At 42.7% G+C, this 13,745-nt stretch overlaps 1 protein-coding gene across 1 annotated transcript; it reads left to right on the forward strand.

The window, feature by feature from the left end:
* The first annotated feature begins 4,987 nt into the window (after nt 1-4,987).
* Nucleotides 4,988-13,444, forward strand: LOC124269704 (alpha-protein kinase vwkA-like). Its single transcript, XM_046704738.1, has 2 exons — nt 4,988-5,077; nt 12,279-13,444. Exon 2 carries the CDS (start codon nt 12,313-12,315, stop codon nt 13,027-13,029), a length of 717 nt encoding a protein of 238 aa, XP_046560694.1. The 5' UTR covers nt 4,988-5,077; nt 12,279-12,312; the 3' UTR covers nt 13,030-13,444.
* Nucleotides 13,445-13,745: the final 301 nt, after the last annotated feature.

Genomic DNA, 13,745 nt, shown 5'->3' on the forward strand with positions numbered 1-13,745 from the left:
GTTGGATAGCCTAATGGTTAAGGCGTTCCCTCGTCACGCCGAAGACCCGGGTTCTATTCCCCTCATTGGTACAATGTGTGAAGCCCACTTCTGGTATCCCCCGCAGTGATATTGCTAAAAAGTGGCGTAAAACTAAACTCACTCACTCACTCAAATCCCAGACGAACTTTAATCATCGTCTTAGTCAATTATATTGCCAGGAGTATTCTTTTTACTCTTCTTTACAAGAACCGAAAGATTACCTTCATTCGAAATCTCGAACCATACTCCATCCGCAGTCAAAGTAAACTTAGGCTCAGTATTATTCGTTACACTGCCATACTCAGAGTAACGAAAAATACTGAGCCTAAGTTTACTCAGACTGACTCAATCCGAGGAAAAGGACAAGATGATATATGTATTTCTCCAAGTGTTTTTTATTTTTATTTCTGTTTGTTATTCCGTTCCTCGTAACGGCTGGCCAGATATTCTAATTCATTCAAACTCAATACGTAAATTAGCGGTCTTGATTTTTTTTTCAAAAGGAGGCTATCAGTCAAAGGGAGAGAACTCGGTCACTGGAAATAATTGAAGCCCTGCATTAACTCGGCTGTCATAGTGTGTGGAGTTGTGTCTCTCTTTGATGTGACAGCGATCCTCTTTCTGTAATTGATTGTTGTGTGCGACGAAGCAGATGAGCAATTGACATCAAAAGACACGGCTTTGTTCTGAATGAAAGGTGTTATACTGGCTGACCGAGGACCTAATGGCGCTGACTTGTATGATCACCGTTGTAGCGGCGTTCGGTAAATGCGTGTTTGGAAACCGCATCGAGCAAAGAAACTTGTCAATATGCAATTAAGCTTAAACCAACGGCTATTAACTAGGTGAAAGAATGTTTACGAATCATTCACAGACGCTGCGAAATTATTTTGCACTTACGCTGAAGCTTTAAAGCAAATAGATGATATTGTCAAGTAAACTTCGATTCGATTCGATTATTACCGTTACCTGTACAGATAATTGGTACAATGACATCGGTATTGGTACACGTTTGCAGACATGGTGACAGTGGAATAGAGATAAAGGTAAAGGTAAAGGAGGGTGTACAATTACTGTTTACTAGGGCTGCGCAATATGACCGGTTTACCTGTATTTACCGGTTCAGACATGAAAACGATACGTATTGCGATATGCTGATCGAAAACCGGTATTTTGACTTGCATTCGGAAAACTTCGTAACACTCGGAAATCTTCGGATATTTCTTTTTTTTTTCATTTGTGCCAAATATTATTCACATTTTTATTTTTAATCATGAATAAAAGTTGTTATTAAAGCTTAATCAAGCATAGTGATTTTGCTCTGTATTTGCTCTATAAATCAAGCATTACCTCGATTATAAGTAGTTTTTGGTTTAAAAATGCCTCATGCAATATATTGCAATACATATCGCAATACATGCTTTCGCATCGCAATATATCGCAATATGAAAATTCTCTGCAATACCCACCCCTACTGTTTACTAATTAATTCCTTTCTTAATAAACAGGCCTTATATAAATATTTCCCTAAATTACACAACACTTTAACATTATTAATGCTAAGTAGTCGAATAAGTTTAAATACTGATGGACATTTATAGTAATATGGCTCAATATACATTATTCTATAGTTATGATATGATGGACATTTTAATATAAAGTGTAGTTCATCTTCAGTATCATCTTTACACATTTGACATTTTCGATTATTTTTACAAGATTTATGTTTTCATACCTACCAATTTCAATTGCTAAATTATGGGAAGGGAGTCTGAATTTAGATAAGTACTTCCTATAAAGATATGGAATAGATTAACATAAATAATATTGTAGCGTACACTGGTTAATAATATTTTTATAAATTGCACATTTCGATGAGTTGGACAGCTGACTAAAGATTAACTGAATAGCCTCGTCATTTATTCTTTCTTTTATAACTATTGGATAATCTAGTGGTAATTCCTGCCTTAACCATATTTCACTTAATCCAATATTCGACAAAATCCATTTCACCTGATACGCCCAATTTTTAACACCACGGGTCTCCACTTCCTCATACAAATACTCATAACAACCCCGTAAAATACTATTTTCAGACACAAGAAGCTTACACCAATATTTAATCATGCTATATTGCCTTTTAAATGCGAGCGGATAACGGCCTAATTCGTCAAAGTTACGGGACCGTGAAGATCCGGGTTAGAATTCGTCTTCAGCAACCCATACTTGTCGTATGAGGCGACTAATGGGATCGGGTGGTCAGGCTCCCTGACTTGTTTGTCAAACGTAGCAATTTCGTATCCAAATTGCGTTGATCGATGCTCATGCTGTTGATCACTGGTCCAGACAAGATTATTTACAGACGGCCGCTGGAATATTACTGAGTGCGTCGTTAAACAAAGAAACTAAAGCAAATATCTAAGTCAAATATTTGTATAGCCAAAGCAATTTTTATGTAAAACATAACAACAAATCTAAGAAAGAAACGTCATTTTATTCAAAACTTTCAATCATGCCCTCACTCGATCACTCACTCACTTGCCAAACTCATACCCTCTCATCCATTCAATATAAACAATGTTTAACTACTAAATGTTTGCATAAACTGTGATGGGTGTTAAATCTTTCAAGCCCGGTTATTTCAAATGTTATGTTCATTACGCACAATACAGATCAAGACTGACTGACTGAGTTTGGTTTTACGCCGCTTTTAGCAATATTCCAGCAACATCACGGCGGGGGACACCAGAAATGGGCTTCACACATTGTGCCCATGTGGGGATTCGAACCCGGGTCTTCGGCGTGACGAGCCAACGCTTTAACCATTAGGCTACCCCACCGCCCCTACAGATCAAGAGCTATTGCAAGCAGAACTGATTCATAAACATGTGAGCTCTCACCCTATCGTTGTGAGTTCACTCTCTTTCAACGCTCGCCCTAAATTAAATGTCATACACGCTACGACTACCAAAGGGATTCACAAATTTCAACCTTATGTAGGGCAAAATGAACCCGGCTTGACGAGCGAACGCTTTAACCATTGAACTATGACAGCCCGCGGTGATTATATGCCACATTTTAATATGGACCCTCCGCTCTCCAACTGTGAGTGATAACTGTCCATGAATTAATAATATTGTAGAATAAACTCGTGCACCTTACCGGTTGTACTTCCGTAAATCCTTCAGCAGGGGTGGAAATAACCCATTGCCCGACGCCCCAGTCCAGTGTTTTTTTCTGTCGGGCAAGCAAATTCGTATATCACGCTGTACCGGTGTCCAGTTGACTTTCCAATGTTAATTATGTTCTTTATCTAAAAAATCAACAAGAAAAAACGGCCGGTATAGTGGAAAGATTATCAGGGCGAGTGATTTTACACGTGCCACTGTGCCGGATTACACTAGCAATTTTAAAGTTATTTCCATCCCTGCTTCAGATGCGATGAGAATTCAATAAGTTGAATTGCTGAATTAACATGCGAGTTTTTAGGATAGCGATACATATACAAAAGTACGAGTGTTGTATTAGTTGTGAAGGATGTGCTTGAAAATGCATTTGGTACGTGATCTGTTAAAAGTAAAACAGAATTCTGTTGTGATTGATAATTCATAACAAACTACGTAACTTCAGATTCCTTATGGTATGACGTAAATGATCAACAGATTCCGACGTGGCTGTATTATCAAGCACGACATGCTACCTATCAAGAATGACAGATAAGACTTTAAGTATCTTTAACCGCACATTCCTTTACCCATTTAGGGTTACCCGGGTTACAAAGTAAACAAATGCCAAATTATCACTTCAACAGTATGTCATATATCACGCGGATCAACCCGTGAAGGTCCGGGTTAGAATATTGATCTTCAGTAACCCATGCTTGTCGTAAGAGCCGACTAACGGGATCGGGTGGTCAGGCTCGCTGACTTGGTTGACACATGTCATCGGTTCCCCATCGCGCAGATCGATGCTCATGCTGTTGATTACTGGATTGTCTGGTTCAGACTCGATTATTTACAGACCGCCGCCTTATAGCTGGAATATTGCTGAGTGCGGCGTAAAACTAAACTCACTCACTCACTCACGCGGCTCACTCGGGGCACACTGCGATGTAAAGAATGGGTTGGAGTGAGGATGGTTTTACGCCGCTTTTTGCAATATTCAAGTAATATCACGGCGGGGGAAATCAGAAATTCCTGACACACGTTGAACCTATGTGGGAATTGAATGGGTCTTCGGCGTGACAAGCAACCGTTCAACAACTAAGCTACACCCATAGCCCTTGGAGAGTTCAAAAAAAGAATCTGAACGATAATGTTTTGAGAAGATGGTCAGCACCGTGTCGGGCTCACGGGTAACAGAGACTTCGGGAATTCCTCCCATATTAGGCGTGGCACTAACATTAATCCGCAGTGACCTCGGCGTGAAACCGACACAGGAGCTCGTTGTACGTTGATACGGATCGATAAGGAGAGAGGTTGAGGTGAGGCGATAACGCGCTCTCTCAGTGTAATCTGGTGCGTATGAGAGAGAGAGAGAGAGAGAGAGAGAGAGAGAGAGAGAGAGAGAGAGAGAGAGAGAGAGAGAGAGAGAGAGAGAGAGAGAGAGAGAGAGATGACTTGAATCGCATCATGACAGAAAGCATCAGCTAATCCGTTATACTCGAGTTTTCCGTTGAGTTCTTGAGTGTAAGGTTATCATTTTATGGTGGACATATCCGTTTAACTAAGATTGAAGAAGTGCTGACATTTCAGGAAAAGTCACACAAAATTATGTCATAGATAATAGTTTGTGGTGACGAAAGGCGGTTTTTGACATAGAATTTCATTATTTCGTTTTTAATTTTTTATAAAGACCTTTATTTGAATAAACCATCATAATCTGTTAATATTCCTTTTTTTTCCCTGTCAACCCTTATTGAAAAATTCCCAATGTTAAAAGCAAGCTGAAGCTAACAGGCGCACCGAGGACGGTCACTATTTACACCGGTCACTAATGTGGCTCATCACCGGTACAGCACGCGAAGCGAGTGGCGATAGACTGTGAAGTGTTTCAAGTAAGTTACGACGATTACTATGCGTGTACACTTTCCTATTTTCTCATAACTTGCCAGTTCTAAGACTCGTGTACACAGAAGCACCTACATTACTCAACAACCACATAAGGGTGTTGTGGGGAGGGTCAGCGGAGGTATGTGAGTGGCGGGATTTGTCAAAGGTAAACACGCGACATTGTAACGGAAGTACAGACATCAGTTCAAGCTGTTAGTGTGTAGTATTGTTATGAATTGTCCACAAAAGATACAAGATGCTCAAATGCGTGATTACAACGTGTCGTCAGCGCTGTGAGGGAAGAAACATGATATAATGAGTGATTGTGTATTTGGGTGTGACCGCCATTTTCTTCACCGGTGTTCATGTCGAAAGTGTACATTAGAAATATGGTGAACTTCCGCGTACATATTACTGGTTTCGTGGTGCTGCGACGAACAACGCAGAAGAAACGACGAGAAGAACGACATACTATTGTTTATGTAACGATTTTAAAGTTTGATTAGTGTATTATATATTGAAACACCTGGTTGATTATTTAAGCACGCTTATTTATCAAGTGTAGGGTCCCGTATATATTCAGGTTCAATATCCGAGACAAAAATCTCAACTCACGTATAGATATTTAGAAATGTTTTCTGGTAAATGACCCAGTGGCTCGGAACAGCGTGTGTAGTGTGTGTGTGTGTGTGTGTGTGTGTGTGTGTGTGTGTGTGTGTGTGTGTGTGTGTGTGTGTGTGTGCGTGCGTGCGTGTGTGCGTGTGTGCGTGCATGTGCACCCATGCTTCTAGTGGATTGGAAGTTACAGTATATTAATTCAGAAAACCATTGAAATAAAAAATCACATGTACATATCAGATGCTCCACTACAAATAATTCCTCAAAATGGTATTTTTGTAAGAATTTTTTTTGCGAGGTTGAAGGACCTAACACGTGAATCTATCGAGGAATTCCTGTCGATTATGTATGTATTATCTATTGGGACTGGCCTAAAATACATCTCCTGAACTTGAGCATACCGTGGGATTTACTTTCAAATCCCAGATGGGCGATGGGGTAGCCCAGTGGTTAAAGCGTTCGCTCGTCGCACCGAAGACCCGGGTTCGATTCCCCACACGGGTACAATGTGTGAAGCATTCCCTCACTTACTGTCAAACCAGTGGTTGATATCACGACCACCCATCCAATACATGTACCGTTGACAACACGTACCTAACAACAGGTGTCTTGTAGCGATAATCCGGGACCAGTGTTGCCATTGAATTCAGGTCAGCTCAGGTCGGCTCAAGCCACTCATGTGAGATATCCCTGTCTTTGTCAACCCTCTGGTGAATAACCACCCTCACACGGCTTGGGATCGATTTTCACATTTTCATAACTTGTCAGTCCCTTCACGTATTCTAAAGTACGTTCTCGTTGAGTAGATGTTCTCCCAATTTCAATGTAAAATCGAGTTTCATTCTCCATATGGGCACAATTTATATTGGCGTTAAAATCGAACTGGCACTACTCGTATATTCCCCTCCACGCCTCTTAATTGATATGACGCCTGGTGGTAACTAGTAACGCCTCAAGCACTGGTTCGATTCCCACTTGTGTTACAATGCGTGAAGCCTATCTCTGGTGTAGTCTCGTGATGCATTTCTGCCTGACCACCTCTAACAATTTAATGCAATATTGCATAGCGATACGGACCACAAAATATTGCACATGTTCATTTATCTGTATATTACTACGATACCAGGGTGATTGAGTTAAGTTTCACGCCGCACTCAGCAATATTCCAGCCATATGGCGGCGGTCTGTAAATAATCGAGTCTGGACCAGACAATCCAGTGATCAACAGCATGACCATCAATCTACGCAGTTGGGATACGATGACATGTGTCAACCAAGTCAGCCAGCCTGACAATATGATACCTAAAGTAACCCACCATTTTAACAACTTGTCACCATGGTCACAACGCGTGCGTCATAGGCAAATTATATACAGTAATCAGGTCGCGCATTGATTCTCTTTTTATGGTCACGAGGATCACATGTCAGTTTTATAATTTCATAATTTCGACTTGTCACGTATGTAAAGTTTGCAAGCAAGATGAAAATAGAAATGTGGTTGAAAAATTCAATAAACGGTATTCGTCAGTTTAATTTCAAATCTTGGTTTACCGGTAACACCAACACCACTACTATCACGTAATGACTGTAGCCTTACAACTCAAGATATTGATTGTGGACTTCGCATGTATGCACAGTGAAGTCATATTTAACGATCACAGTTTGTTATCGGCTGCAGTCTCTCCAAAATCACTAGGCGATGATTACGTGGTAGACGGCTCCCAGTACAACGCTGTTATTACGGATCAGAGTAAGTCCCATGCAACCTATGCTAGATGTACTGGGAGTTTAAGTGGATTGGGTGGTCAAACTGCTAATGTGGTGTCCCTTATTACAGAAGAACCCTTTGTGTTTTGGAATTGGAATTGCAGGGGTTCAAAAATCCCATCGCCCGACGCCCGGGACAAGTCAGTTTTCATTTCGGGCAATCAAATAATGGTATCTTTCTTGTCCGTGGGCTACTAGATAATTTCCACTTATGGTTTCAAACTGCAAATAAACTTTGATTTAATTTCATATCTGCTCAAAACGTAGCTATTAAATTTCACAATGATAATAAAGTAGAGTTATCTTTCTTTGCTATTTATCACTTTTCAATAGATAGTCCAGTAAACATTAACATCAAATACGATGTTGATTTCTTCTTTCATAATTACATCATCATAATTATGTCATAAAATCAGGGCAAGTGTATAATTAGTCAGGACAAGTTACTTTCTTAAAGTCACTTGCCCTGTGACAAGTGGCTTTTTAAAAAAAAATTGAACCCCTGAATTGGTTGACACATGTCGTCGTATCCACAATTGCGTAGATTGATGGTCTGGTCCAGAGTCGATTATTTACAGACCGCTGCCATTTTGCTGGAATATTTCTGAGTGCAGCGTTAAACAACAAACCAACCAAGCAATCATTACCGGGTACAATGTCCTTCGAATGTCTGTCATTGTCATCGTATCCCAGTTGCGTAACTAGATGGGCATGCCATGATGGCAATCAGTGACTCGTCTGGTTGAGGCTACAGTAGTATAGCTTGTTTCGCTGTCTCCCATTCACTCCACGTCACAACCATCCTCTCCCATGCGTGATCTCTGCGTTCGTGGCGGTGGGGTAACCTATTGGTTAAAGCGTCCGGTCCTGACGCCCAAAACCGGGTTCTATTCCCCACATGGGTAAAATGTGTGAAGCCCATTCCTGGTGTCCCCCGCCGTGATATTGCTGGAATGTTGCTAGAAACGACGTGAAACTAAACTCACATACTTGCGTTACATCGGAGTTAACCAACAGATAAATTTGACGCTTTATGAATTGCCCTCATATCTAGCCCCATTCCTGGTGTCCCCCTAGTGATGTTCGTGGCGCTGGGGTAGCCTAGTGGTTAAAGCGTTGGCTCGTCACGCCGAAGAGCCGGGTTCGAATCCCCACACGGGTACAGTGCGTGAAGCCCATTTCTGGTGTCCCCCGCCGTGATGTTGCTGGAATCTTGCTAAAAGCGGCGTAAAACCAAACTCAGTCAGTCAGTCAGTCAGTCAGTCAGTCAGTAAAGCGTTCGCTCGTCACGCCGAAGGCCGGGTTCGAATCCCCACATGGGTAAAATGTGTGAAGCCCATTTCTGGTGTCCCCCACTGTGATGTTACTGGAATCTTGCTAAAAGCGGCGTAAAACCAAACTCAGTCAGTCAGTCAGTCAGTAAAGCGTTCGCTCTTCACGCCGAAGGCCGGGTTCGTCACGCCGATTTCTGGTGTCCCCAGGTGATGTTACTGGAATCTTGGTTCAAACTCATCAGTCAGTCAGTCATCAGGTAAAAGCGTTCGCTGTCACGCCGAAGGAATCCCCACATGGTTAAAATGTGTGAAGCCCATTTGTGGTGTCCCCCCGCCGTGATGGGCTATTGCTGGAATATAGCTGAAAGCGGCCTAAAACTAAAGTCACTCGCTCATATCCATCCGACAGTCACACTGAAGTTCCGTCTTGCACTGTTATCGGTGTTCTTCTTCAGCAGACCTTTTGATGTTCTGAAATGGTGACCAACCACAATCATTGACTATCTTTTCATGTGTTAAGAAGATGCTTGAGTCGGATATCCCGCAGTCATGTCCCGTATGGACAAAGCGTCTGCATTGCGTGATAAAGTGAGTGAGTGAGTTTAGTTTTACGCCGCTTTTAGCAATATTCCAGCAATATCACGACGGGGACACCAGAAATGGGCTTCTCACATTGTACCCACGTGGGGAATCGAGCCCGGGTCTTCGGCGTGACGAGCCAACGCTTTAACCTCTAGGCAACGCCGCATTATATAGACAAGATTCAGTTTGGACTTATAAGGCATTACTTAGGAAGTAGTATTTGGAAGTGGTGGCTTAACATTTAACGTCCCCTCATCAATAATGGATACTTTAGAAGATTGCTGATATTCAGTCCAACAATACAATATGCCCGTGAATCAATACTCGCCTTGTCTGACTAACATCGTCAGTGCCAAGATCTTTTGATCAGAATGGACGACATGGATATTCTAATGTACAGCCACTGAGTCACATATCTTATAAACAACAGCCCACACGTAAGCATGACAGACCATTGTAGGCTGTGACGAGAAGTTAAGCACGAAAGTTTAATGTCATCATAGCCTGTTTGTGTCAAGCACTGTTGTACATATATACTGCTCTCGGTGGCTGTTATGAAGCAAATGTTGCTGAAGAGGACAGAGATACCCACATCGTGTGTTGAGTAGTAGTACTGTGAGTATTATCCGTTTATCCATTTTTTTTTATCGGAGCCAGTTGGTCTTGAACACCGAAATCTGTGGTGCAGAGATACTTCCCTTATGCGGGCCAAAATTCTGCTTGTGGTTTGAATAGTGGTTCTTCCTGATTATAATTTTAGCTTTGTATACGTCTAAGACCTTCATTACTACGGGTCTCTCTCTCTCTCTCTCTCTCTCTCTCTCTCTTCTCTCTCTCTCTCTCTCTCTCTCTCTCTCTCTCTCTCTCTCTCTCTCTCTCTCTCTCTCTCTCTCTCTCTCTCTCATACGCACCAGATTACACTGAGAGAGCGCATTATCGCCTCACCTCAATCTCTCTCCTTATCGATCCGTATCAACGTACAACGAGCACACACACACACACACACACACACACACACACACACACACACACACACACACACATATAGAGCAAACAACTGTGACAGAACTGCAATCCTGCTTACATCAGCATTAAACACGACTCGCTCTCTTTCAAAGTAGCATGTCGGTCATTATCCTGGGTATAATGCCTCTATGAAGTCTGGGGCAGTAGGGTAGCCTAGTGTTTAAAGCGTTCACTCGTCACGCCTAAGACCCGGGTTCGATTCCCCCCCCATGGGTACAATGTGTGAAGCCCATTTCTGGTGTCCCCCGCCGTGATGTTGCTGGAGTATTGTTAAAAGTGGAGTAAAACTAAACTTACTGTCACTCTATGAATTCTAGAAATAGCCTCACATGAATTAACACCCTGCTGTTTTCTTTATACAATCCCGACCGCGTCATACCAAAAGACGTTAAAATATGGTACTTGTTGGTCCCTGCCTGGCGCTCGGCATTAATGGGTACAACAAGGACTGGTCGGCTCGGAGTCAGTATAATGTGTCTGAGTAGGGTATTCATGCTTCACTGCGGCATGGTATCTCAGTGGGCTAGCACTATAAACCCAGCTTCAGTCTGGGCTAGTACAAGCAGCCGCACTTACACATACACACGCATGCACGTCGTCATATGAGCGAAATATTCTCAAGCACGACGTTAAACCCAATTTCACCTCACCTCACCCCACCTCACCTTTATACATGCACATGTGTATGTGTATGAAAACTGGTTACTAAACATTGACATGGATAGCACTGCAATCAAATGTTGCTCAGTTTGATGTGAAGAGTCGCTTCTCTTTGACGAACCAGGATGTGGTATAAGACGAGTATATGGATGACCACTTCTTCTTTATTGTATATGGGCGGTGGGGTAGCCTAATGGTTAAAGCGTTGGCTCGTCACGCCGAAGACCCGGGTTCGAATCCCCACATGGGCACAAAGTGTGAAGCCCATTTCTGGTGTCCCCCGCCGTGATGTTGCTGGAATATTGCTAAAAGCGGCGTAAAACCAAACTCAGTCAGTCAGTCAGTCTTTATTGTATGACAAGACGTTTTTTGGCTACTTCTTGCCCCTTCTTCAGGACATTTTACCTGAAGAAGGGGCAAGAAGGAGCCCAGAAACGTCGTGTTATGCAATAAAGAAGAAGTGGTCATCCATATACTCGTCTTATATATTCATCAACGTCTAAATGCCTCTCAAGAATCTCAGAATGTTGTAATAATGATGGTAATTCCAAACTAGCCCATTTTTGCTCATCGACGTCAACAAAATGGTAACATATTGAAGTTCTGCATTGCTTCGGGTTTTCCTCCCACATCGGGTATAACCGCCATGGAAATATGTCCAGAGCTGGGTATTCCTGTGAAGATCCGGGTTAGCATTGGCCTTCAGTAAACTATGCTTGTCGTTGCCATATAGCTGGAATATTGCTGTGTGCGGCGTTAAACAATAACCAAACCATACTAAACAGAGGAGAGTATAAATTCACCAACAATATCAACCCGAAACACGTTTTCTCTCCTATGCTCCAGGCACGTTGTTTGTGATTAATTAAGGGTTTTCAAGATTATATGAGATTCGGGGCTATCACCCTTGGGCAGTGTAATAATAACCCTGAAGGTTAGAATACATCTCGTCTGGTATTGAGAGGATAGTATACATTATACAGAGTTTGATTTTACTTAATCTTGTGAAAATATCCTGGTTATATAAAAACTCACGTAGGACTGAAAGCCATACGTTTCATATGTAATAGTTACTGCATTAATTAGTCTGTGTTGTGGTTTGAGGTCATCCATCGCCCCCAGGAGAAACAGTGAATGGTGACAGTTAGGCCAGAGTTGATTCACAGGACATCGTTAATTCATGCCCTGTTCTGCAGTCAGGTCAGGGGGGCGCCTTCAGAGGGCTGCGGACCAGCTTCGAATCTGTGTGTCGTATCTCATGAGATGTTTTGTTTTTCAGAATAATGGTATAACAGTCCAGACCTGACAACACTATGGCAGCACCAATCGTGACAGCTTTGTTCGATGGAGACTCGAACGGAGGGAAATACAGAGTGGACATGGACGCCCGGCCCTTTGTCAGTGGTGCAAGAAAGATGGTCTTCAAAGGTGCTCTTACTGGAAACGGGGCGAGGAACAGTGAAATAGTCATCGTCAAGCCGTTCAGGGAGTTCCCCGCCAGCAGGGAACAGTGTGACACTGAGATTTCCAAGAACCTGGAGGCGCACAAAATCTCACAGACTTACAATGACACCATGAAGAGCAGCGGGCAGTGGTTACGATTCATACTTCCCTACAGATCGTCCTTGGAACGTGTTGCCAAACTATCCACGACCAACAACATGAGCAAATCACGCCAGCTGGAATCCGGCGAGTGGGTGCTGATCGAAGAGTACATTGGTGATAACTTCAAGAAATTCATCGATGATCGCGGCCGGAGCGCTGCTGGGGGAACCTCCCTCTTGCATGCGTTTGTGCACTTCTCGTACGAAGCTTCTAACAGGTCCCTGGTGATCAGCTGTTTACAGGGCGTGGAGTCGGACACTGGTTATCAGCTTGCCACGCCGACCATTCACTCCTCCGATTACCGTTTCGGGGAAAGTGATCAAGGCGAGGCTGGAATTTTGCAGGTCTTTCAAAACCATAAGTGCAATAACATATGCCGTGATTTTGCAATGCCACATATGCTGAAGAATCTGAATCCGATGTGATTGGTGGTGGCTTCCCAGGCAACCGTGTTTGTGCTCACGGCTTCAGGCTTAAGTTGTCTATAATTATTGACGGGATTTATAATTGTTACTATTATTATGTATACTTGCCAGTGATCGTTTGTTGTGAGAGGGATTGTCGGAGTGATGTGAGATGTAGGCTAGAAGTGATGTCCCCACACCTACCTAGGATTGTCTGGTAAATAGAACACCATGTATAACATGCCATAGGTCCACGATGTTATATCACACTCTGAGTATGATGGCCGTGACACTCCCACCCCGTGGATACCATTGCAACCCTGATGAGTCCGTGGTTGCTGCATTCCTGTGTTCATATCATGTCTGGCATTGCACAGGCTGTCACTCGCTAATGCTCACTGTTCAGTACAAATGAATAAAATGCTTTGCAACAGGACTTACTTCGTTGACTTTGTCCACTGTGTGTTGCCTGTGACGTGTTTTAATGTGTTTAAGATAGCCTAGTGGCTAATGCGTTCGCTCGTTATGTTCTCAACGTGGGTACCAGGTGGGAAGCTTTTTGACGTAGGCTGAAACATGTCAACGGTATGATGGTATAAACAATTTGTGGGCGTTGAGGTCGCCAATTCCCGAAAGCGTTCGCTCGTAACGTCAAAGACTCGGAGTTTATTCCCACATGGTAACTGTGTATTAAACATTGATATTACTGAAATATTGTTAACATCTGAGAAAAACTA

Source organism: Haliotis rubra, unplaced genomic scaffold (assembly GCF_003918875.1).
Source record: "Haliotis rubra isolate DU_JTF1 unplaced genomic scaffold, ASM391887v1 Scf1467, whole genome shotgun sequence".
NCBI lineage: Eukaryota > Metazoa > Mollusca > Gastropoda > Lepetellida > Haliotidae > Haliotis > Haliotis rubra.